The following is a 24,475-nucleotide window of genomic DNA, read 5'->3' on the forward strand; positions in this document are numbered from 1 at the left end:
ATAATGGAATAATTTAAATGGTCGTGTGAAATTAAAGAAAGACTATGATTAGCATGCAACACGAAAAATTCCACTGATTTCAGACAACTGATCACGATTATGGTTCCTCGTATGAATTCTACACTTTTACAGGAACAATCAAACGGATAATCTTTACAACAAACAAATGAAATCACTTAGTTATTAACTAATGGGAACACTTTTATTAACGTGTTAGTGTTCCGAATCCTGTGGCGAGAGCATGGACTGCAGGATTGAACGCTAATCTTCCCAAAATACCTTGTTTGTATGGCAAAAAAGTTTTCTTCTTCATGTTCTCAGATACTGCTTTGTTCGTTGTGTAATGTAGCTCGTGAGCCGACAGTTTTCTTCTGGATCCAGTTGAACCAGAGCTGTCGGTGGATCGGGTACTCGAATTCTTGTTATCTTCAGGTATCTTGAAAAAAACTGATGAGTACTTCCTCAATGGATCTTTATCTGTTGCACGTCCCTCGGATGCGCTTCTAAACAACAGGAAATCTTTTAATCTCCATTTTCTGGAAGAAGCCTTCGAAGAAGTAGAAGAAAACGAAGGCTCTGAATTCAATGATGATTGCTTGCTGCCGGTGGTTTCATGTTTCTCTTGTTTCTCTTCTTCTTCCTCCCATGGATACTCTGAGACTCTAAAAGTAGAAAGCGATCTTGTTGCTCTACGGCTGCTTGAGTTCTTTGATGAGAAATCTTGAACTCTTTCTCTACCTCTTCCATGTTCTGTATGATTTCGACTAGTTTCAATCGCAGTTGCAAAAGTGTCTTGGTCCTTTTTCTTTCTTGGAGAAAAAGCTTCGCGGATAATCGTTTTGGCTTGGGATAATGGTGATCTTGGCGACCTTGGTGATGATAAAAGCGGGCTTTTCTGGTTGAACTCATCAATCTTTAACCGAGGTGGAGGTTTCAATGGCTTGATTTTCCCTCCATCAAAGAGTTCTTCAGCTGAGAGGGATGTTTTCTCCAAGGCCTCACTAAAATCAAAAGCGAAATCGTCTCTTTCCTCATCATGATTTATTGTTGCCCTTGGTGACTTTGGTGTATCTGGCTTTTCTTCCCAATCAAAAGGAATCACCAAAGAACTGCTTCTTATGCTGCTTTGCCTATCATTCATCGTGGAGAATCGATCAAATTCTCGATAAAACTCAGACACTCGCCTGGGACTTGTCGGTGCACTAAAGAAACATTCACCAAATCGTCTAGGCGTAGGAGGAGCACTCGAGCGTGGAGATGATCTAGCACTGTTGAAATCAAAATCCATAATTGGCGAAGTTGGTATCACCACTTCCATTTTTTGTTGTAAACTCTCAGCTTCCTCTGCGATTGATAGCTTAATTTGATTATGCAGCAGAGTGACAAGCCAAATTTTGGTTAAGGGCTAAAATATAAAAGCATAGAATGATTGGAAAGAAGTGAGAAAGAGCAGGGCGAGACAGCTGGGGTTGCAGAAAGGTGGAGTTTTTTGACCAAGTAGCCGCCTTTGAATACTAAGCGATTTTCATGTCTGATTTTCTACTCGATTCTTCAAGCACATGGGGGAGCTTTGTTTATTTATATTTTGTTCTTAGGTGAGAGGATCGATATTTAAGAGCGTTATGGTGGCCCACCCTCGTATGAATTTTCCGTGAAGCAGAAGCTGACATGGACATTTATTCGTATATTAAACAGATAAACAGTTCTTTTTTTACATCATGAATGCCATCATTTGTGGCTTTGCGTCCAAGCCTGAAATGATTTTAACAGCAACTTCGGGTCAATTGAGTCACAGATTTCAACTGGTAATGGCGTCATAGATTACAAAATATATGGGTGCGTTGGCAAAATCCAAGCAAATGAACAGCAAAAGGTTATCTACTTTTCTTATATCGGTTTTAATTCAAACGTGTTTTGGAACTTCTTGAAAATTTATCGTTCTTGAAAGATTTTGACAAGTCCTAGATTAATTATCCAAGTCTGGCATGGACCAATGAAATGAAAGCTATTGTTTAGGTGATCCGCACTTTTCTTTTTGGTTACCTGTTACCATAACATAGAGAGAGCAAGCGATGCGACCTTACAAAGATTATAAAAAATTTATTACAAGCTCATTTATTCATATTTTGCACATGACTTCCATAAAGTTAAAAAACAAAACTTATAATTTGAAATGTTGGAGATTATTGGCTGCAGCTTTCGTGGATTGGCAGCATATTGTTAATCACGTAACCTTGAGATTAAGGAACCATATTAGCTTATGAGAATACTTAATTAATTTTTTATTGTGAAGTTTAGTCTTTTAAAAATATATCACTTATAATGATTGTAGTATAATTAATTAATCATAATTTAAAATTGTGTTAGATGAATCAAAATTTCAAATATCTATATTTATAAATAATGGATCACTATATAATTTTTTATTGAAAATGGACAATGGTAGTACTATAGTAAAAATTTATAAATGACTTATGCTCGTTAAATTGAATTAGTAAATTATTTCATGATTTATTATATTTTATTACAATCAATTAAGTTATTAATATTTTATTTTAACTTAATTAAACCTTTAAATGAATAAAAATTTCATCATATTATAAACTTTAACCAAAGAAAAACAAATAAAAAATAAAAAAACTTTGTTTGATTTTCAAATTTAATAAATTTTAATTTATTTTATTAATGTCACATAAAATTTTATTTTAATTAATAAAAAATTTAATGATGTTAATTTTTTCATTTAACTAAGGATTTAGTTGAATGGAAAGAGATGTTTAAAAGGCTGATTAATTATAATAAATATTTAAATATTTTTTAATTATAATTTAGAAGTTTTTTAATATTCTTTAACCTTCATAATATATATAAGAGGGAACTAACAACAAACATCTAGTAAAAAATTACTATTTTGACTGATTCATGGAATTCTAGATGGTTCGACTTTTGCAGGTAGAACAATTTTATTTCTATATGATTTAGGGATAGGCTGTGTTTGGTTTGGTGCAGCTTTTAGAGGCCTTATCGCCTTTGTCGAATAATCTTTTACTTGAGCTATGGAAAGCTGACAGACTAGCCCATCAAACGTCAACTTGCGCCTTCTTGTTTGATTTTCTACTAGAAAAATTACATTCTTTTTTTTTTTTTTCAGTACTCTATTTGAATGCCTAACACAAGAAAAGAGCCATTTTCTTCATGAAATAGTGACACTTTTGCCATTCGTACAGCTGTCAGGAAATATGTTACCGAGTTTGGGTGTCAGGACAAAATTAATGCTGAAGTGAAAGAGAAAAATACATTAACACAGAAAGCCAACTCAAATTCAGGTCAAGACTGGACCCAACCTGCGGGGTTATTTAATCGACTTTTGGATAAACATAGGCCCATTTGTAGCCTGGTGAGTGGCCTAGTAACTGTTCGGGCAGCTCCATCCTATGCTTTTAGGACGATTTAAACGAATTCAGGAAAACACTGAACCCAACCAGGGTCAATTAGGGGGACGTATGGCTTAAATTGAGCTGGGTGAATGGCCCAGAAACCGTTTGGGTTGCTCCACCCAAAACTCTGGGTGCTGTTGTGTTCGTAAAAAATAATTGATTGAAAAGAGAAAATGGTAAAGATAACAAATGATGATTGAAATGAACATGTTTTTAGAACTCTTAATAATTTCTTCGCTTCTTTTTCTTTATTAAATATTCTTAGACATTAACTTGAAATAAAGAAACTTCAAACTTTTATATCTGACATTACTTTGTTGACATTTTTGACGAAATTCAACTTGCATAGTATTTCCCTGGAAAACAAAGCTGACAAGTTCCTGTCCCCTGAAATTTTGTTGCAATGAATTGGGACCTGCACATCACACCTGCACATCACAGTTCTTTCATAGCAGGGTCAGGACCAGGTAGGTGAGCCTCTCACCTACAGCTACACTTACAGGTGACGGGCCTTCCTTTCCATCCAATACTCGCAAACTCCAACACGAACTTTTTCTCTTCATCATCTAGCTTTTGTATGTGGTTCAGCACCATAGAAAAAGATCTGATATTTGTACGTTTTCAGAAAGGACCTTATAAATTTAGGGCCATTGCCCTAGCACGCATGGCGTTGCTTATATCAGTTCATTTTCCATTTTTAAAGCACAGCAGATGCTACATGTGTATATCAATTGCAGGCTTGACCGCTCTAGCTTTGGCAAAGGTGTGAGTTGTGACAATCACTTTGCAAAAGCTCGAACGTCCTTTTGCTCCCGTGTAGCTGATGCATATAGTCCGCATGGTGGCATCATATGGGGGACACAAAAGTCAGGACGACCGCACTTTGGCATTAAATTTTATTGAGCCAAAGACAAAGTTTTGATTCCAACAATCCTTCTTTCCAGAGTTTCACAACAGTTGGACAGCACTGGTTTATCGAACCTCGATAATTGAATCCTCAGCTAGGTTTGAGAGTGGTCGTCTAATGCGTTCGCACTAAAATATATCTATGTTAACTTGGGTTGCTTTTCAACAATATGGATGTATCAGACAAGGAGACTAAAAATGTGTGAATAGTAATACCCTTGCATCCATATCCACTTCGATGTGTTTAATGTGAATTCGACATGGATATATCAAGAAAATGAAGAATCAGAATCGTTTGGTTTGAATATTGCATCACTAAATGCTGATGTATTACCATGGTTTGATGGACTTGTAGTAAAGCACTCATATTAGACTGCTAGATTTAGAACTTCAATTGGTATTGCTATTCAATGGCTGTCCCAACTGGTCGTAATCAGTGGTACAGCAGGAGCTAGCATAGAAATGGCTCCTTCACATGCGGCACATTGATCACATATCTAAGGCGATTGGGAAAACTCTGGCCTGCTTCCTATGGACCACAAGAGATAGGGTTTGGTATTCCTGCATCAGATATCAGTTCGTAATTTCAATTGGAATTCCATTTCTGGTTCTCTTTTAAAGAGGCGTTAATGCACACTAATGTATTAACATGCCAGACAGAATATCAAGCTGTCAATGTTTACACCTAATTTTCTTGAATGAAACTTCAGATTCTTATGAATTATCATTGTCAAGTAGTTGGCAATCCTCTCAAGAACATTAAGGACATCATCCCCAAGTAGTTCATGGTTCTTCTCTTTTCAACGATGATAACTGAAAACCTGGAATACAATATCCATGACAATTATCCAATTGAGAAATCTAGATCATCCTCTGATATAGTTTGAGGCATCAATAATATAGATTGTGTAGGCACAAATTGGAAAAAGAATCACTTTTTTGTATAGCTTCTCCCAAAACGTTCTTATTAATTACATGCAGAAATCCCTGATGAACATTCCTCTCACTACTAAGTTTTGTAGTATCAAATCTGAGATTGTGTAGAAAAGCAGTACTCCAACGCCCTTAGAACCATGTAAGCAAAATTTTAGGTGAAGCCAACCTAATTTATTATGTGCATAAAAGGTACCTAAAGCTGAATTCATACGGCATGATTTGAACAAACTGTAGAAGAGACTCGCTTTTGGCTCTTTCAAGATACTTAATTGCTTCTTTTCCTAGTTCACTAGGTAATTGAAGGCAAATCCAATCAAGCAACGAATCCAAGTCCTTAGCAAAGTCAAGCAAGTACCAGTCCAACAGCTTAGGGATTGCAAACTTGGTTGACGAAATTCCAACCGCAGCCTGTAAGTACTCTTTCTTTGCCACCTCCAATTCGTTCTCAACTTGAGAAGCAGTATATACTCGCACCTTCATTTGACAGAAATGATAAATCAATAACCAGTATTATGTGATGTTAGTAAGTGCAAGGCAATATACATTTTCCAAAAGATGAGAAAGAAGAAAACAACAAAATTAAACAACATCCAGTGCCTGGGAATAATAAATCCTGTATTTTACCAATTACAAAGTTACAAACTTACAGCAGGAGAGGACCAGCTTCCACATGAGAGGGCAAATGTTACCAATGGTTCAGATAGTTCCAATCCAAAAATGCTCCTGGCAGTCATTTCATCATTCTTGGCACCCTTGGAAAAGGTCTGATCAGAATTCAAAAGTAAAAGAAATATGACAAGGAAAAAGACTTGATTATCAAGCTGAATTAAATTTGTAAAAAAAGATTAAAATTAGGTACCACTTACAAATTTTGAGTAGTAAGGCAATCTGAGAATGAAATGTTCAATAGTTATGCCATTTAGCAAGCGTCCCCCAACATTTATGGTTGCCTGTTTCATAAAGAAATTTGTATAAAACTACTGACTACATGCACTATAATAAGTTGATGCACAGGCAAACTGACTTTCTGGGAGACATTATCCATCTGATAGAAGTGCAGTTAGGCCAACTGGGATGAAAATGAAACAGGAAACTATCCTAAGAACAATTGAAATGTAACAATATTCTAACAAAACCATGTGTCCTGGGTCATCCATACCTTTCTCATCAATTCCACAACCATCTCCGGACTCTTTGGCACTCCATGTTCTAAGAATGCCTGAATCAACATCATGTAATAAATGATTCCATCTACTACAGAAAACCCAGTATGACAACAGAAACTAAATGCATTAAAAGATAGAGTAACACTATAAGAGAATGTGGGGTTGGGAGCCCTTGGTTTAAACTTTCAGAAATTCAGGTCACAGAAACTAGTATGAAATAATTAGTTTCCATATTGACACATACTAGGCCAACAGTTAATATGTAATACTAGCCTTAATCTTTTCAATTTATATTCACAGACATCCTTTACGTACATTCATCATACATGAGTTGTAGATATTTATCCAGAATGCGAGCTTTTCGTGATTGTTAAGGTTCTGAAAGTTGGAAGAGGCAAGTCTCGCAAGGAGGAGTCTGAGAATGCAACATATAAAACTATCACAATTTTGACTGCCACTAAAATATATCAAACAAACAAGAAACTAATCTAATACCAGATGACTTACTTCAACCTGCGCAGCAGAAATAAAGAATTTGATGTTCGATTTGGATTGATTGAGGAAGCATCAATTGAAAACAAATGCTTATATTGGCCAATATCTCTCCTTCCATAATTTGAACTAATACCATAAGGGTCCCGGAATTCTGTTACTTCACTGCTTTCTTGGGACCCTAACATTGATAATGAAGGAAAATTTTCTGCAGTAGACTTTCTCTTTGTTGAGCTCATTCTTAAGAAAATGCTGGACAAGCATTTTACAAGTTCCTCAGAAACTTGATTTGGGCCATCATCTCCCAACGGTCTCTCATCTGGAGAGCTAGTACTTCTTTCTTCTGCATTATCTTGTTCTCTCACTCTGCTTTCTAGCTGAACATTTAAAACAAGTAACCTCATATAACTGCAAATAAGTCTACTATAACTTGATGGAAATGATACTGGTTCATGCCTGCAACTTTTGAGGATCTAAACGTTTCTCGGCTGGCTTTGAATCAATCAGAGGTCTCTTCACAGGTGTTCTTACTGATTGGCTTTTATGTATCATGGATCCCTTATTGCTCTTTGTGGAATTAGTACAAGACTGGTTCTCTTTTCCTCTCCTATCATCTGAAAGAACAATCACGAGTAAAGTTTTACGGCCTACTTCCACTTCAATACCAATTCAATTGTTGTATACCTGAAAAGGATAGAAAATGCCTTGCCATGGATGTATTTCGAGTTAACATTTTAGGTTGCTGAGGTTTAGTACTATTATCTGGGCAAGGCTCACTCAAATCAGCTGAATTCTCCATGTTCCTTTTTGACGATGATATATAGACAGCTTCTTGATACAAGTCCTGTCTAAAGTGCACGACCTGCTCTTCGAGCCGTACAACCTCCTCTTCCAATACTGCCACTTCTGCTAAAAGCTTCAATGTCTACAAAATCAGAATCCAACGTTAGAATTCCTGTTTGGAAAAGGTCAATGTAAGATCCTTTAATCTAATGATCGTTTCTTCAAAACTTAGAAGAAAGAAAAAAAAAAAAACCCAAAGTGAGGAGTCAATGAGATGGTGAATTACTAACAGAAGGAGGGAGATATGGAGGAAGACGAGGTAAAGCTCCCAAAGGTCTGTTAAAAGCTCTCTCCAGAGCTCTGTGAATGTTCTCTTCCTGTCTAAGCTTCTTCTTCAGTTTATCAACCTGACAAATATTGGAATTTCAATACAATCAGTAATTACAGTAAATTGTTGGAAGAAATCCAAAAACTTGTAACTCAGTTTGCGAGAAGAAGTCTATACATCTTGCAGTAGGGCCATTTTTCTCTCTTCGCTTGAGGCTGGTCGATTTTTCATTACCTTTGTTGCGACTGTTGGCTTGGTCCCCTGCATTTCAGCCTTCTCCTTCAAAGAGAAAAGAGTTACAAACAGTAAGCTTTACTCGGCATATAAGTATGAGAAACCAGAAGAATCAAAGAACCACTGATAAACTAGAACAGCATCATTGCCTACTGATTAATAAAGCCAACTCAGAATTGCCTTGAAAATTTCTTGTGGCAGCAGGGAATTTCACAACCCCAGAGAATAGTGTAGAAGTCTTCTTTCATTTAAGATTTAAAATGAAAAAACCGCACCTTGGATTCCAATCAAAGGTGCCTACTTTTCAAAATTTTCTAGGAGTTTTCAGCCCCTGGAGAGCATCTTATCGAAATTGAACATAAATAAGGGATAATTACATTCCTATCTACAGCACAAACTGTTTTTAAAAAATAACCAGTTTTAAGTTCTTGATGGCTGTGAGTAGTGATTACTTTTACATGCTTCCCTGGAACTTTTCTAGACTGTAGAGACGTTCTGACTCTGGTATTCATCTTTTTAATACCCGACTACCAAATCTGCAAAAACACAATTCAAAAGCATTAACAAAGATCAGATAAACAACAATAACAATAAGTTGAATGCGATAAAAAAAAAAGTCCAAGAAAAACAGAGAGTGATCAGATTGAAACACTTAACAAAAAAAAAGTTAAACTTTCCATTACAAAACCGACACACTTCAATGCCTCCCTCCAAGCAAGTAAAGACTAAATGACAAAGCTTTCAAATTTTAACATCATTGGAAGAAGTAAACACCAACACCAATTCTAACAAGAACAAGGAAGTCGGTCACAAGGTTTGCAGCAGTGCCTTGTTTGGAAGATTATGTATTTATTTAAAGCAAAGAAAAAGACATAGTGAAAGGTGAAGTGGAAGAAGAGGATAAAAATGCACATCTTGGTAACAAGATAGAGCCGTACATAAACTCCTCAAGGAAACACACTTTTTCATGCGTCGTCATGAATCAACGTGCGTCTCCCCTTTTTCCACTTACTAACAACTACTAAATACTCATACATACTTCACTGCCCTTTTATACCCTTAAGTTTTTTTTTTTTTCTTCTTTCAAGATTCCAGAAACTGCATGATTTTCTTGTTTCAGTTTCCTACAAAAGAGAGGGAGTGTTTGGTTATTATAAAAAATGGTGATGATACAATGATGGGTTGCTGGCTTTTTGGGGTTGACTCCATCTCCGTGGGAAAGAGATTTCTTTTCTTCTTTCTTTCTCATTTTTTTCAGGAAAGGGTTTAATATTAAATGGCCAAAAATGGCGCTTGTGAGGTTTTGTGATTAATAATTTGAAAAGTAATGGGCTGCTTTTGAAGGCAGAAGCTGCATGAATCAGTGATCACATGTTTGCCAACGAATCATTTTTTGCTTCCCTGGATAGTATATGCTTTTTTAATATCTTCACTTCTCTTTCCCTTTGTTATTGCTTATTTATTTTTTACTAACTTCTTTTGCAAATCTAAATCAATTTGGGAAGAAAATAATTCCCTTCTTATTTTTGTTGTACTCTCTTTTTTTGTATATTTAAATTTGTTAAAATTTGAACAATAAAAATTTAACATTCTATCAATAGATTACGATTGTTGATTTTTTATTTTTTTTATTAATATTATACATAATAACTTTTATAGTTATGGATTTCAATTATTAATTGTGAATTTAAAACAAAAATCAATTGAAGATAACGAGTGAACCAATATTGTTGGTAAAAGAAATTAATAAAGGAGTATTAACACTTTCAATTTAGACATTTGACCAATTTTTTTAAAGGAAATACATGTAAATTTACTTGAAATATCAATTTAAATTCTTTGTTTAAAGCATAAGCATTGAACCTTCTCATAGTACTTTTTATGTTCTCTAATTAAATAATCTAAATAAAAAAAATCTCTGAGAAAAAAATTATTTACCATTTTATTCTTTGTCTAAACTTTCAAAATTGTATTTGTTTCGCCACAAATTTGTTTAACCTACTTTTTATTTTTAAAATATTTAAAATAAAATATGTTTATTAATATTAATTAGAATTTGATTTTGCTAAAATTAGAGTCATTGTGTTTAGAAACTTGAAAAAAATCGTATTTCCAAATTTCAATTTTATTTTCCTTTAAAACTCTTATCCACCGCCTTTTCTTTTTATGAAAAAAAAATTATAAAGACAAGGTTTGAATTAAAAAAAGAAAAAACAATTTTCAATTTTTAACATTTTCCTAAGCAATATCCTTGAGGACAAAACTAAAACAGAAAAAAATTTTTCTTTTTCATCAATTAAAACCCCACATGTCGTGCAAATGCTATGGCTGGCGTATTCGTTAAGTTTTCCTCCTGCAAAGTCTCACCCTTTTCTTAAAAATCTATCGCCCTTTTTTTTTAAACAATTATTAACCCTTTTCAATATATTACTACATTTAATGATATAAATGATATATTAATGTGCATAAATTATTTAATTTAATACGAATAAAATTTAAATTAGATTTGATTATTATTTAATTAAATTTGAGTAATTTAATTAATTGAATGAGTCAAATTCAAAATTTTTAACGTTCAATTCAAATAATTTATGAGTTTAATTAAAATTTTATATTTTAATAAATATTTTTAATATTTTAATTAAAAAATTATTATTTTATATATATATATATGAATTCGAATTCAAATTCATTTATAAATAATTGAACTTGAAATCAAATATGAGAATAGAGCTTGTATGTTTATTTTATAAATAAATTTAATTAAACGCATTTAAATAATTCAACTTTTATTTCGAGACGAATTTAAGTTTAAAATATAAAATTCGATTAAATTAAATTAAATTTTAAATAATAAATTCGAAGTCTAGCTTAAATTTAAAGTTTTCACTATATTAATTTGGATTGATTTGATTATAACCATAGCTACATTATTATAAGGTAAGAGATTCCGTTATTTGGACTGAAATTTCAATTCAATAAATTGATTAATACCTCGCAACGACAAAAATTATAAAAAAAAAAGATTGAATTTAAAAGGATATTTTTAATTTTAGTAGGCCTATTTTTTTATCTTTAAAATTTAAATTCTAATCCATTTTCAATTGAAATAAACATTCGTTGATTATTTGGTGTTATCAATCTTTATTCAATGATGCGTACACATGGAATTGTTGCGAAGCTGGGAAAAGCTAAGCTATTACGGTGAAAGGTGGCAGAAGATTTGGAATGAAAAAAAGGAAAATTGTTTGAATTTTGGGTTATAAATGAAATGGACGCACCACCCATAACCATGATGTCGACTGTCAAAGCACCAACATATGTTTACATTTAATTTAATGTTCAATTCAGTATATATTAGCTGTCCATCGAATTCAGCCGTCTTTAAAATTTTTAATTATGCATTCACATTTAGCTCAAAAACGTTCAAATCAATTACAAATTTAAAAATTTTGGGTTTGAACTCAAAAATAAAAATAGAAAAAGCATTCAAAAGGGTTTTATTATTATTAATTGATTAAAAGTTTATTTAAATGAGTAATGAAATTAATTTCAGTGAGATTAAAAATAATGATATCAATGAAATTAATTATTATAATAATAATAAAATTTTTAATGAAAATTTTATATTAAATGAAATTTATTAAAATTTGTATTTGAATTCGATTGATGGTGGTTAAAGTTTAATTGCATCCAATCATAAAATCATAATTATTATCAATTATTAATAAGCCAATTGGGCTTGGACAATTATTGCAAACAATATGTTTTCCCAAAATTTTTAAGTGTAATTATTGTAAAATTTTGAGTAACAAATGACTAATCACTTGATTAGTTGAAAAATTATAATATAATGTTCCAAATATCTCCATGTATGGTAATGTCTAATAAGACATCAAAATAATGTCACTAAGTATTAACTAACTAATTCTTTGGTTAATTATATATAATATTTTAATTCTAGTTTGGTACCAACCTTATCTTTTTTGTTGATAAAACTTATAATTATGAACCAAATCATATAATAATTACTATCACTTGTCCATACTGTACCAAATCATATAATAATTACTATCCTTTTTGTTGATAAAACTTACTCTTTTTTTTTTTTGAAGTTCACCCAGAAATAATAATGGAGAATTTGGGTTTTCTAGCTTTTATTTTGGACTCAAGTTACTAAACAAAGAAATTTAGTAGCTGAGTTCTTTCATGGAATTATAAAAATGAAATGTGAACGTTTATAGATTTAAGAACCGCTCTCCTTCATTTCTTTGTCGATCTAGAACAGGCATCTTAATATGATGAACATGGTTTGACTAAGAATAACCAAAATGGGAAGAAAAATAAATTGTTGGACGCCAGGGATATTGGGACAAAATTGCTTGTAGTTATCAGCTAGGGCATCTGGATCAGCTGGGCTAACCACTCTCCCTAAGTTGATGAGATGTCAATCTCAAGAAAGCTAATCAAATGGAAATTTCTGATTTAACATTGATTATGCTATCGGTTTAACGATTGATTGAACTGTGGTTTGCATCATAACCTCCATAAACTCACTGAAATCACTGTCAGAGTAACACGACAAGTAACTCTATACAAATTTCTTTTCTATTAATCACAATTATTAATGTGTTTCTCTTCCGTTGCATGAAGGCAATAAAGGGGCAGAAATTAATCATATAGATTTCTCCAATCCTCCTTTAATTCTGTCTCCAAATCCTTATGAATCATCACATGCAAAATCTCTTGATCAGGTATGGAGAATATTGGTGTCAGCATTGAAGCATTCATCAGGGGAATCCAAGTTTCCTTGGCTTGAAATTTTTGAAATGTATAGGAGAGCTAGCGTGTCAGCTGGCTCTGAAACTGAATCATCAGTTAATTTCCGTAGTCTTAGCAACCTGAAAGTTGTAAGGAAGAAAAGGTGTAAGTAGTGTATTCCCAGACAATGCCTAACAGTTTGCACTGCAGGTGAACGGTGAACACCGCCCATGATGGTACGAGAGTGATTGGGGACGATTTTCCATCCCTAAATGGGCCATGGTGGACACTAGAAAGGGATCTTTCTTCAACATCTTTGGATGAATCCGTCACCAAACATTAAAATTTTTCATTATAAAACAAAGACATTAGGACCTACCAAAGTATACCTGCATCTTGTTTCTATGTTCATATTTTCATTTCCTCGATCAATAAGCCTTGGACGAATTGGGTTCTGTTAAAATCAGGACAACTGGTTTGAGCCAATTCTAGTAATTAGTTGGCAAGTCATGATTTAGCAATTATTAGATGGCTCTTTTTTCTTTTTCCTTTCAAAATTCACTGGTTTGAGTTGAACTAGGATAAATAGAATTCTTGACTCGGCATTAAAAGATTTTATGAACTATGCTAATTAACATTTTTGCTCATCAATTTGATGTGGGAAAAAGGATAGGATTAGATAAAAGCTTGAAGAACTTCTAATAAATGTGTTAAATGAAATGTAGATAAGTCAAATTCGAATCTTATTTCAATGTTTTTATACAATTAATTTGAAGAAATGACATGCAAATTCAAATTTTAATATTTATAACTTTCTTTTCTATTATCAAATTATAATCTCTTTTATAAATATAAATATAAATATATATATATATATAAGTAGGTCCCTGTTGTATCCCAAAAAAGAAATATAAGTAGGTCTATTAAGAGACAAGGGGACTCAATAATAGGTAAATTAATAATGTCACTCTCCACCAGAATCCCGTCAGTTTAATTTCCACCCCTCAAATTTTCCATTGGTCTGGTCTGGATGAGTAGGGCTTTGGCTGGTAAGTTACAGAAGAGGGGGACGAAATGGTGGTCCGGATTCATAAGGACCACACCCCACGAAGCACGTATACCTATATATAACATATCTTCTCCTAAAAAATTTTCACAATTTATATGGCTCTAAAGCTTTTCAGTGTGGACACTTTTTTTGGGATGATGAAATGGGCAAACATTGTCATGCCTCTAAAATCATTGTACCTCTTACCAAAAAAAAAAAAAATCATTGTACCTCTTTCACTAAAGCTGTCGTTTTTCTTTTCTTTGACATCTTTTTTCTTCCCTCTTAATTTCCTTCAACCTATGCTCATAATTTGCATCATTAGACAATTTATAAGGTTTTGTCAGTTAAGCAGCATCACTAACTCCAATAAAACAACTATCATCGCACTGACAAGCCCTCGAGATCAGAAATTCAACCTTTGCGTGAGAATATAATTGAATGAAGTCCCTACACGAATGATTGATGATTGAAATTAAAGAATAATAATTCAATTTGGGTCAATGTGAATTGCAGTGGTGGTCCTACTATCTATGGAAGCTGGAGAGTTCATCCATGGGTTTCCGGAGTATAACTTTTAAGTGGAAGAGTCAGGCCAAGATAGAAAATGGAGACGCAGTTAATTTTATGCAGTAGTACTGATCCTGATAAAAGGGCAAAAGCAGCTACATGCTAAAAGGTATCTCTTTAATAAGTGCCATGAATCAAAACCACTTTGGCTTGGGACTCCAAAGCTAAAGTATGATTACTTTTACATAGTCACTTTGAAGAGACATTCGCAAATCTTTATTATTGAATTATGGAGATGTTTTGATGTAAAAGTAATTCATTGTTCAATCAGAGCAAAGGAGCTGGAATGATTTTTCACTCTGGTGAAACAATCACTTGTGTCCCATCGTTAGCCAAACATTAGAAAGGCAAAGTAGCTAACCAGCTGGCCCATCTGACCAGTATCTTCCTTAGAGGCTTTGTCTTCTGATCAAAAGACGAGAAATCTATCGCTATAATATCCATGCTACACGCGCATTTGTTTAAACAAATTAACATAGATGAATGTGGTGTGAATCCAGCAAAAAGATAAGCCCAGGAGACTCAATGGGGAAATTAAGGTGAATTTTGCTAGTTCTGGTTGAACTAGTTTTCCACCAGGCCAGTCTCAAGAAGCCAAGAAAAAAGACGGGTTCCAGATAAAACAATCAGAAAGCTGGCTATTCCGTACATAAACCAGTCCTCGACAGCTTGTATCTCGTTTTTAGTTTTGTGATTTGTCAGCTCTTCAAGAGGAATCAGCCCCCATATCTATTTGACTTGAGCTTCATTCTAGATATTGCTCTCTCCTTGACTCCTACATAACATCCGGATTCATTTTCCAGTCTTAGACATTACATTTCACAAGAAACAAGTCCTTTTTCCTTGAATCAACCTTGTTTTACCCGTTATGTCCAATGAGAGAAAAGTTAGATCTAATATTTCTATTGAAAACAAAAGAGGCCAGCACGTTTTAGGCTAGTTTGTTATGAATTGATTGCTGTTTCCATTAATGAAGCAAACTACAACAATAAAAAGGTTCTAATTGTAGCATAAAATGCAAAATTATCGAGGGGAAATGTTGAAAGTTCAAAGGCTAAGTATCTTTGTTAAGTCGAGAACTGCCAAAACTTTTAAACTTTGGTTGTTTGAGAAAATTCCAGCCCATGTATTCTCTCTTTCAGTGGCAGGTGATGTTGAAACGTGTACCTTTAATCTTCAAGGATTGCGACGAAGACTTGAGAATGGACACCAGCCCATCAACAGCCTGTCTAACCTTCCTTTGGACAAAACAGTGACGAAATCAGACGCAAAAAGTCTGATGCGGTGAGCGTGGATCGAACACGCGACCTTCAGATCTTCAGTCTGACGCTCTCCCAACTGAGCTATCCCCGCCCACGTCTTAGAATGATTTTTTTTTTATATATTAACTTTTAAAGGTAATTTATCATGATTCATACCATCCCAAGTGGATGCTGGTTTCAATGCTCTATATTTTTAAACTACTTTCTGCCCCGACTAGAAGTGTTCTACAGCAGGACTCAGCTTCAAATTGATTGATACAGATCACAATGTAGATACATTGGTGCCAAAATCCATTAAACAAGACTATAATATGATTACAAGTCAAAGATGAAACGAAAAAAAAAAATCATAATAAGCCAATCTTACCGCTTTCTTTTTTCAAAGACTTCAGAGTCAATTATAGTTGATCCGATTCCTATCACCTTGAAATTAACACTATTATCAGGACCCTTTATTCAAGTGAATCAAGTCAGCTAACAATGGGAAACGCTGTGTTAATCATTTGGGTGTCTCTCTTGTGCCTGGTAGGATTCACTCAGTGCTATGAAGGCAGGGACTTCAATTCAATTAAACTCTTAAGGCTGGAATTATCAGAGCTGATATTATCTGATGTATCAACATGGGCAACTACGTTCAGCTTGGAAACACATGCAGGGCATTCACCTGTTTATGTAGGCCCTCAAGAAGGCCAAAGAGAGGTTGATAAAGTTGGCAGTTTACCTGGACAACCTGGTGGGGTGAATTTTGATCAGTATTCAGGTTATGTGACCGTTGATCCTGAGGCAGGCAGAGCACTGTTTTATTATTTCGTGGAGTCATCTCACAGTTCTTCTACTAAGCCTCTGGTTTTATGGCTTAATGGAGGTAATGCTTATATTCCATGCTCATTATTTTTCTACTCTTAAGTCTAGAATGAACTTCACTATGTTTCACAAGAAATTAAAAACTGGAAATTGCAAGCCTACCAGCTGGGAGAAAGTAACCAAATTGTTGGACTTGGTCCGGCCATAATGATATGTTATTGGATCAAAATGTACGTCAAATCAAGCTCATAATCAACGTTATTACTCTTTGTTGCTATCCCTTCGTTCTGGTAATTTTGAGGTCCTTTGCCCATTCTACGTAGCCCAATAAACAAAAGAAACACTCACCACTATCATCATCTCTATTTCTGTTTTAGCAATTGTATAGAACTTATTCACGAGAGACAGGCAAAAGTTTTAGCCTGAAGGTCAAGTAATCTCACTATGGTAACCAAAGTTTGAATTGAATCAATCTTCCTTTCAATTTTTTTGTTTGTTGGAAGGATTGATCTCCCTTTCACACACCGAACCAAACTGCTGTGATGGATCCGAGTAATGGACTGGTCAGCGCTTTTGCGTATGCGGAAATTGGGTTTGTTTTATTATTCATGAATGGGCTGTTCTTGGGCTGCTTAATGGTTGGGCTTGTCAGTATTAGTATTATTAACAACGGTACAACAATTCTGTTACCCGCATGGATGTAGCTTTATCATTTATGGAAGCTATTTTGATGGGCAGGGCCTGGTTGCTCTTCTATTGGAAATGGAGTTATGATGGAACTTGGCCCATTTAGAGTAAAAAAAGATGGTAAAACCTTGCATCGAAATAAATACGCATGGAATAAGGGTGAGTTGTTCCAAATTGCCAAATTTCTATTACTTCCTGATCAAATTATCACGGTTTCCTTGAAAATTAACCCTACATGATCATTTAATAGGGTAATATTTCTGTGTTATTTCAGATGCCAGCATCATCTTTTTAGAATCTCCTGCCGGTGTTGGATTCTCTTACTCGAATAGAACCAATGACTATAAGTTAAGTGGAGATATAAGAACTGCCCAAGATTCCTATGCCTTTCTTGTTAATTGGCTGGAAAGATTTCCTGAGTACAAAACCAGGGAATTTTTCATTACAGGAGAGAGCTATGCGGGCCACTATGTACCCCAGCTTGCTCAGACTATCCTTCAAAACAACATTTACACCAATCAAACTTCAATCAATCTAAAAGGCATTGCAGTAAGTTTCTAAGAATATTTATATGCTTTTAGCAACATGTTTTTACGTGACTTTTAAACTTTTAAGTTTTAACAGGTGGCGTTTTTGATGTATTAGATAGGTAATGCTTATATTGATTTTGAAACAACTATGAAAGGAGCAGTGGACTTCTATTGGACGCATGCACTTATGTCTGATGAAATATACAATGGACTTGCGTCGAACTGTGATTATTCTACACTAAATGTATCATCCAAAGTTTGCTTGGGATTTGTGGACAAAGCAAATGATGCTGCTGGCAACATATATGCCTATGACATCTATGCCTCCTTGTGCAGTTCCTCCTCAAGGACCTCAACTTCCAACTCTGTGAGTAAAATAAAGTTCTCTTTTTGTACAAATACATAAGCTAAGCTGCTGAATACATTGTTCCTGGTACTTTGACTTCTGCTAGCCGAGAACTACAAAACAGGTTTCTGCTTTCGATCCCTGCTCGGAACATTATGTCCATTCCTACTTGAACAATCCAGAAGTTCAAAAAGCACTTCATGCAAATGTTACTGCCATGGCAATCCTGCAGGCACTGACCAATATCCCTGTCAATATTTCCTTCTTGGGGAGTTTGCGTGGGTTTGGTTCTTGTAGTTTCTATCAGTATAATTTAACTGTCCCCTATTTCATTTTATGTTGATTGTTACTTCTGGTCGTTTCCTGATAAATATTTCTGAAAACAGTGGAGAAGTAAATCGACACTGGAAAGACAAACCATTAACAGTGTTACCAATCATTAAGGAAGTAATGGAAAGCGGAGTTCGCGTTTGGATCTACAGGTTAGTCATTTGAAAAGAAGCTCAATCTCAATCAACCTTTCACACTTAAGTCCAATTTCATGACCTTGGAGAAATATTAATAGCCCACTTAGACAAACAAGAATCAAAATTAAATGCTTTTTAATAATGTTTAACGACATTATTTCAGTGGTGACACGGATGTTGCCTTGCCTGTAACATGTAGCAGATATGCCATAAACAAACTGGGGGGGCTGCTCATTAAGACTGCCTGGTACCCTTGGTATACCCAAGGGGAGGTAATAGTTTGGACAGAATTTCCCTAATCTTAGTTATTGCTGTTAGACAATGAACTTGGAACTTAATTTTTTATGCAACTATTCAAAGGTGTCATCAGTGGCATCGGACAAGTTTGAAATTCAAATTTTAGTACCTATAATCTTTTTTATAGAAAAAAAAGACAATTAATCAATGTTGATCAAGCTAATTACCTTGGTTTTTTTTTAAGGTTGGAGGGTATGCTATCGGATATCAAAACTTGACATTTGTAACCGTAAGAGGAGCTGGACATTTTGTACCCAGTTACCAGCCAGCTCGGGCCCTGCTGCTCTTCACATCCTTCTTTGACGGAAAGCTTCCACCATCTGCTAGAGGGTTCGACCATTGAGATAATGATAAATGTAGTAGTATTTTCTAATTGCTACATAGCCGGAAATGTACCGTTAACTTTGTAAACAAGGAAACGATAATTCTGAACAAAAATCTTGAGTCAAATTCAAGCATCTCTGTTGCCATATATATATATATATATTGCTATATTTATGAAATTATATCGGCTTAATAGCGTATCTTGCCAAGGCATTTGTTGTTTTGATTTGTTCTTCAATACACTTTGGTTGGTTCTGAAAATTGTAGTTGTTTCTTTGATGCAGCTCTATAATGACGAGCCATGATGGATAATTTTGTATTGGAAAAAAATTGAAGAATAGCTTAATAAAAAACTGTTATTATTTACCGAAGAAGATTCAAATACAGAAAAAAGAAAAAAAAAAAGATAATGACTGGATCCCATGTGAAAAGTACTAAAGTCAGGAAAACGGAGTGTTGAGAAGTAGTCATATTCATAAAGCTTTAGAACGCACTCACAGTTTGGACCAATCATGCATTCAGCAATTACAGGGGTCGTATTGGAGTTGAAAAACGCTGTCATCGCCTGTTCAAATTGCAGTCATTCTATGAGGTAAAGTAACTGCAGTACAGGAGGTAAAAAGATTGAGGATATCTCCAATTTCCAAAGTGAGTCAACTTTCATCCGTAAACACTAATGGGAATATATATCAAGCCGGCCCCAGAAGAGTTCTAAGCAAGTACCACAAGCCAAGCTGTAACTTGGCTACAAAATGGAAGAGAGGAACATCGGAAAATATCCTGGTTTCTTGTCGTCTTTCGGCTGTTTATAGTAGCATTAGCATTGCCTTGCATTGCAAATATATATATACTACTAGAAGTTAAGTTTCCATAAGCTCTTGGGTCCTGAGGCCGCCAACTCAGCACTGAATTAAATTAGCAGCAATGAAAGTTATTATCATATGGTTGCTGCTACTATTGCCTGGCTACTTTCCAGGTTTCCTCATTTCATGCAAGGGAAACCAGATTGACAATCTCAACAGGTTGATCGAATCTCGCAAATCCTCAAACCCTCCTCACCCTGAATCATGGGCTCAACTAGATGATCAAGAAGATAGCCAGAACTCTCCAGTGTATGTAGGATCTCAAAAAGGGTTGATGCAAGGTGACAAGATCAAAGCACTGCCGGGACAGCCTGAAGGAGTGGATTTTAACCAGTATGCAGGCTATGTAACAGTGGACCCCATAGCCGATCGAACGTTATTCTATTTTTTTGTGGAGTCACCAGAAAATTCTTCAAAAAAGCCTCTCGTTTTATGGTTAAATGGAGGTAATTTAACTACTCAAATTCGTCTACAATTCTACATCAACAAATAGCTTTTCAAGTTTATTTTGCATTCATACCCGAATATGCCAGAGCAATAGCATCTGTCATTTACTGCATCACATGGTCTGCATATTTGATTATATACATAAATAATAAAAATGATATGCGTGAGTATATGCAAAAAAGAGATGTATTTGCATACTCAGCCTTTGGGAAATAGGATTTATATAGAGAAGCTTGAAGGCAGTTCTGCAAAACACCGATGCAGAACTCCCATGTTTAACCTATCCATAAATCAGTTCTTAATTGATCATATTTCACGAATGTCCATTCTGAAACAATAATAGCACTAGAAAAGTGCGTTTTCCATCTGAAATCAGCACCGTGCTTCAACTTTCAATAGAAACAGAGCACCTCCGGCTTCAAAAACGTCATACTCCTGCCAACCAGAGAAGCAAATTATTCACTCCTGTATGTTCCCCACGCATGGTAGAGACAAGGGACCTGGAATCTTCGACTTTCCACCTAACAAGGACCATCAAGTCGTTTCATAGGGTTGTTAAATGAATCCAGCTAGGTAGGATTCCAAAATGGGGACGGCCCACTTCACTAAGAATTATATGCCTTCCGACCCTTATTTTCAAACAATTAGCAAGTGCTTTCTCTCAAGAAAACGCAACTAGGGAAGGTCGTTATCCCAAAGCTTAATCATGAACCAAACATCACCCAGACATATTTTAGTGGGGTCCCGCCACTAATTGGGCGGATTTTACGGCATGAATTGCCATTGCTTTGGTATTTCTTGCTATTTGATACTGACATCTTTTAAACCTGTTTTCCCAGTTTCTAGAATATCTGTTTGTATTTGTACCTGGACAGCTTCATTCAATAATTACATTTCAAACAGTTTTAGGAAAGATCAAAAGAATAGCGTTTGCTTCATTCATCAGCTAAGTTGGATTGTAGGTTTACGGAAGAATCTAACGACATCTGTTACATTTTTTTCTATAAACATTTACAGAATCACTTGCTTTCTAGCAGTGATCCGGACTAGTTTGTTCTTATAGCGGTGTTAGGAGATCAGTTTACAACTAATTCTGACAGCAGTAACAAATATATACTCTCAATAAATTAGAGCAAACAAATTTAACTCCCTTGATGGAATCTTGATTTGGTTCACCTCTTAATTTTATTATGAAAAAAGAAAAGGAAGTTCTGTTTTTTCCACCTTCGGTCGTAGGAGCAGCAACATCAAATGGTCATGGTAAACATGGTCATTGAAGGTCTTGAATATTATCATCACTCTGCCAGGCAAAATATAGTGTCTAGAATATAGAAATTAATTAGAAAAAAAAAGGCAGAAAAGGGTTGATTGACTATGATGTACAGGTCCAGGATGCTCGTCGTTTGGATATGGAGCTATGCAGGAACTTGGACCTTTCAGAGTAAACAGTGATGGAAAAACGCTTTACAGAAATGAATATGCATGGAACAATGGTACATGAACTTTCTTTTCAGTTTGACAATAACATATGATCTGATTCTCTTGATTTCAATTGACATATCCTTGGCAAATTTGCAGTTGCAAACGTGATCTTTCTGGAATCACCAGCAGGAGTTGGTTTTTCTTATTCAAATGATTCCTCTGATTACACCAAAGTAGGTGACAAGAGAACAGCACAGGACTCCTACATTTTTCTCCTTAATTGGCTTGAAAGATTTCCACAGTACAAAACCCGCGATTTTTTTATAGCTGGTGAAAGCTATGCCGGCCATTATGTTCCTCAACTTGCTTATTATATTCTCTCAAGAAACAAGAACACAAATCAAACCGTCATCAATCTCAAAGGAATTGCTGTGAGTTCACTGACAAAACCACCCTTCTACCACTATGAACCTTATCTTTGTGTATGCTAAATGAGAGAATCTAAAAGCTTAAAGCTGAGAATTGTAATGGATATTGCAGATAGGAAATGCTTGGGTAGATGACGGCATTTGTACAAAGGGATTGTATGACTATTTATGGACACACGCTCTCAACTCAGATGAAACCAATGAAGGAATTAAGAAATACTGCAACTTTGCTAGTGAAGATTCAGTTAACGAGATGGCAGATGGTATCCTATGTGGAAAGTATCAAATTAAGGGATTTATAGAGATGGGAAACATTGACTTGTACGGTATTTACGCGCCTCCATGCAATTCATCGGCACTAAAACCTGGCTCAAATGGCAATGTAAGTATCATACTACTAAATTTATCATGCATTACTCAACAATATTTTACTGATTAAGACAATGAAGAAATGAGTAGGAAAGAAATTTTGGTTCTCAGCCATAGAAAGTTAAAACCCTCGTCTCCTTTATATTCAAACTTGTATTTATACCAAAAAAGCAATATAAAAAGTACTGACCATAGATGTGAGCTATTTATAGTCAAAATTAGAGAAGCCAAGTCAAAAGGCTTTTCAGAGTAAATGCGCCTAAAGACATGGACTGACCTAATTCTACGATGATCTTGAATTGTTAGGTCATGAACTTTGATCCCTGCTCCGAAAGTCACGTCAATTCCTACCTAAATCTTGCCGAGGTACAAGCAACCCTTCATGCCAAAGCTACAAAATGGTCAGGTTGCAGGTAGGCATGACCACAGTTTCTTGCTTTCAAGACATTCACAAAATAATCCGCCAATTCGCTTTTCAAAAATCTGTTTTCATGGAGTATTCTATATTATCTACGATCAACAATAACAAGATACACATACAAATTACATGAAATTTTATATACTACGTCACAAAAAATTGGAAGGGCGAAACCAGAATTCCTGACCGGTCTGCTTCTGTACTATGTTCAGTAATGTTGGATGGACAGACAGCCCGACGTCTATTCTTCCTGAAATACGGCATTTAGCAAGAGAGATTAGGGTGTGGGTATACAGGTATGGATTAAAAGTCGCCTAACTTGACTGATAACACATGTACTGGTTATTTTTCTAAAATAAATTCTGCTGCCAGTGGCGACACAGATGGTCGAGTTCCAGTGACATCCTCTAGGTATGCCATAAAGGCCCTAGAACTTCCGGTAGAGACAGCATGGCAGCCATGGTACTCTAATAGTGAGGTAATATGATCTTTCCTGCCCATCTGATAGATCCAAAGCAATAACTTTTTATGCATACTTAAACGCTGATGGTGGCAGGTTGGAGGATACGTTGTTGGCTACAAGGGATTGATTTTTACCACAGTTCGGGGAGCTGGACACGCAGTTCCAAGCTACCAACCAGAACGAGCACTTACCATGATCACATCTTTCCTTCAGGGGAAACTGCCTCCTAGCCCTCCTTCCTATTAACAAACCCATTGAGAGCCCTCACGGTACTGCAGCTCTCTTATTCTGAAATTCCAGAAATTTAAAATGGGAAGGGAAGGAGAAATATGCTTTCTCTATTTAACTTTTCACAGAAGTTAAAGGGAAGGAGAAGAAATATCATCGGAAAATTGAACCAGTTCTCTGCTGATGGAATTATTTCCAAAGGTAAAGAAATGTATGGACAATGTATTATTTTGTTTCTATTTTTAACATCTATCTACGAATATACATAATCATTCAAGCGCATAATCCTTGTACAAATTAGGCCAAAGTGCCAAAGCGCAAAGAGCTTGTGCAATGGGTGTGAAAACCTCTCTATCTCTACCTGACATATCTCCCTTCGTGTAAAATTTCAATGAATTCATCCCTCACAAGCAGAAACTCAGTTATAAACCTTATAAGATAATCAAATTTTCATGCGGG

At 35.1% G+C, this 24,475-nt stretch overlaps 4 protein-coding genes and 1 non-coding gene across 10 annotated transcripts; 2 read left to right on the top strand and 3 right to left on the bottom strand.

Annotated features, from left to right (window-relative positions):
- Window positions 1–48: 48 nt before the first annotated feature.
- On the bottom strand, window positions 49–1,577 carry LOC111315409 (uncharacterized). Its single transcript, XM_022917094.2, has one exon. The coding sequence runs from the start codon at window positions 1,316–1,318 to the stop codon at window positions 206–208; it is 1,113 nt and encodes a 370-aa protein (XP_022772829.2). The 5' UTR covers window positions 1,319–1,577; the 3' UTR covers window positions 49–205.
- Window positions 1,578–5,262: 3,685 nt separating this feature from the next.
- On the bottom strand, window positions 5,263–9,660 carry LOC111315410 (uncharacterized). 4 transcript variants are annotated; one of them, XM_022917099.2, is made up of 12 exons: window positions 9,221–9,660; window positions 8,735–8,818; window positions 8,226–8,327; window positions 8,011–8,127; window positions 7,622–7,862; window positions 7,394–7,551; window positions 6,953–7,314; window positions 6,761–6,860; window positions 6,439–6,498; window positions 6,146–6,229; window positions 5,927–6,043; window positions 5,263–5,753 (listed from the first exon to the last, which is right to left on the bottom strand). In XM_022917099.2, exons 2-12 carry the CDS (start codon window positions 8,792–8,794, stop codon window positions 5,454–5,456), a joined length of 1,701 nt encoding a protein of 566 aa, XP_022772834.2. In that variant the 5' UTR covers window positions 8,795–8,818; window positions 9,221–9,660; the 3' UTR covers window positions 5,263–5,453. The 4 variants fall into 4 exon arrangements, with proteins under 4 accessions (XP_022772834.2, XP_089605334.1, XP_022772831.2 ...); XM_089749208.1 differs by lacking the exon at window positions 9,221–9,660 and adding an exon at window positions 8,940–9,171; XM_022917096.2 differs by lacking the exon at window positions 9,221–9,660 and adding an exon at window positions 8,979–9,170.
- Window positions 9,661–15,941: 6,281 nt separating this feature from the next.
- TRNAF-GAA (transfer RNA phenylalanine (anticodon GAA)) lies at window positions 15,942–16,014 on the bottom strand. Its single transcript has one exon. It is a non-coding gene; the product is annotated as a tRNA-Phe (tRNA).
- A 389-nt stretch (window positions 16,015–16,403) lies between these two features.
- LOC111315084 (serine carboxypeptidase 1-like) lies at window positions 16,404–19,422 on the top strand. Of its 3 annotated transcripts, none has more exons than XM_089749211.1 (8): window positions 16,404–16,788; window positions 17,466–17,573; window positions 17,689–17,963; window positions 18,060–18,311; window positions 18,415–18,532; window positions 18,694–18,772; window positions 18,921–19,029; window positions 19,239–19,422. In XM_089749211.1, exons 1-8 carry the CDS (start codon window positions 16,404–16,406, stop codon window positions 19,395–19,397), a joined length of 1,485 nt encoding a protein of 494 aa, XP_089605337.1. In that variant the 3' UTR covers window positions 19,398–19,422. The 3 variants fall into 3 exon arrangements, with proteins under 3 accessions (XP_089605337.1, XP_089605338.1, XP_089605336.1); XM_089749212.1 differs by having other exon boundaries at window positions 18,415–18,529; XM_089749210.1 differs by having other exon boundaries at window positions 18,415–18,518; window positions 18,677–18,772.
- An 828-nt stretch (window positions 19,423–20,250) lies between these two features.
- On the top strand, window positions 20,251–24,338 carry LOC111315411 (serine carboxypeptidase 1-like). The gene is made up of 8 exons (XM_022917101.2): window positions 20,251–20,687; window positions 22,074–22,181; window positions 22,267–22,541; window positions 22,651–22,920; window positions 23,214–23,320; window positions 23,538–23,621; window positions 23,698–23,803; window positions 23,882–24,338. The coding sequence occupies exons 1-8, from the start codon at window positions 20,303–20,305 to the stop codon at window positions 24,032–24,034; spliced, it is 1,488 nt and encodes a 495-aa protein (XP_022772836.1). The 5' UTR covers window positions 20,251–20,302; the 3' UTR covers window positions 24,035–24,338.
- Window positions 24,339–24,475: the final 137 nt, after the last annotated feature.

The sequence above is a fragment of the Durio zibethinus genome, chromosome 20 (genome assembly GCF_047325235.1).
Source record: "Durio zibethinus cultivar Kanyao isolate XHJ-2024 chromosome 20, ASM4732523v1, whole genome shotgun sequence".
Lineage (NCBI taxonomy): Eukaryota > Viridiplantae > Streptophyta > Magnoliopsida > Malvales > Malvaceae > Durio > Durio zibethinus.

Bases quoted from the DNA above. Each gene is read 5' to 3' on its own strand.
- LOC111315409 (XM_022917094.2), bottom strand. From the start codon at position 1,318: ATGGAAGTGGTGATACCAACTTCGCCAATTATGGATTTTGATTTCAAC.
- LOC111315410 (XM_022917099.2), bottom strand. From the start codon at position 8,794: ATGAATACCAGAGTCAGAACGTCTCTACAGTCTAGAAAAGTTCCAGGG. The intron at 8,328-8,734 runs GTAATCACTACT...TTCTCTTTGAAG, and splicing joins TTCCAGGGAAGCATGTAAAA to GAGAAGGCTGAAATGCAGGG. The intron at 8,128-8,225 runs GTATAGACTTCT...AATATTTGTCAG, and splicing joins AAATGGCCCTACTGCAAGAT to GTTGATAAACTGAAGAAGAA.
- LOC111315084 (XM_089749210.1), top strand. From the start codon at position 16,404: ATGGGAAACGCTGTGTTAATCATTTGGGTGTCTCTCTTGTGCCTGGTA. The intron at 17,964-18,059 runs GTAAGTTTCTAA...TTGATGTATTAG, and splicing joins TCAATCTAAAAGGCATTGCA to ATAGGTAATGCTTATATTGA. The intron at 18,312-18,414 runs GTGAGTAAAATA...ACTACAAAACAG, and splicing joins GGACCTCAACTTCCAACTCT to GTTTCTGCTTTCGATCCCTG.
- LOC111315411 (XM_022917101.2), top strand. From the start codon at position 20,303: ATGAAAGTTATTATCATATGGTTGCTGCTACTATTGCCTGGCTACTTT. The intron at 22,921-23,213 runs GTAAGTATCATA...TTGAATTGTTAG, and splicing joins AACCTGGCTCAAATGGCAAT to GTCATGAACTTTGATCCCTG. The intron at 23,804-23,881 runs GTAATATGATCT...TGATGGTGGCAG, and splicing joins CATGGTACTCTAATAGTGAG to GTTGGAGGATACGTTGTTGG.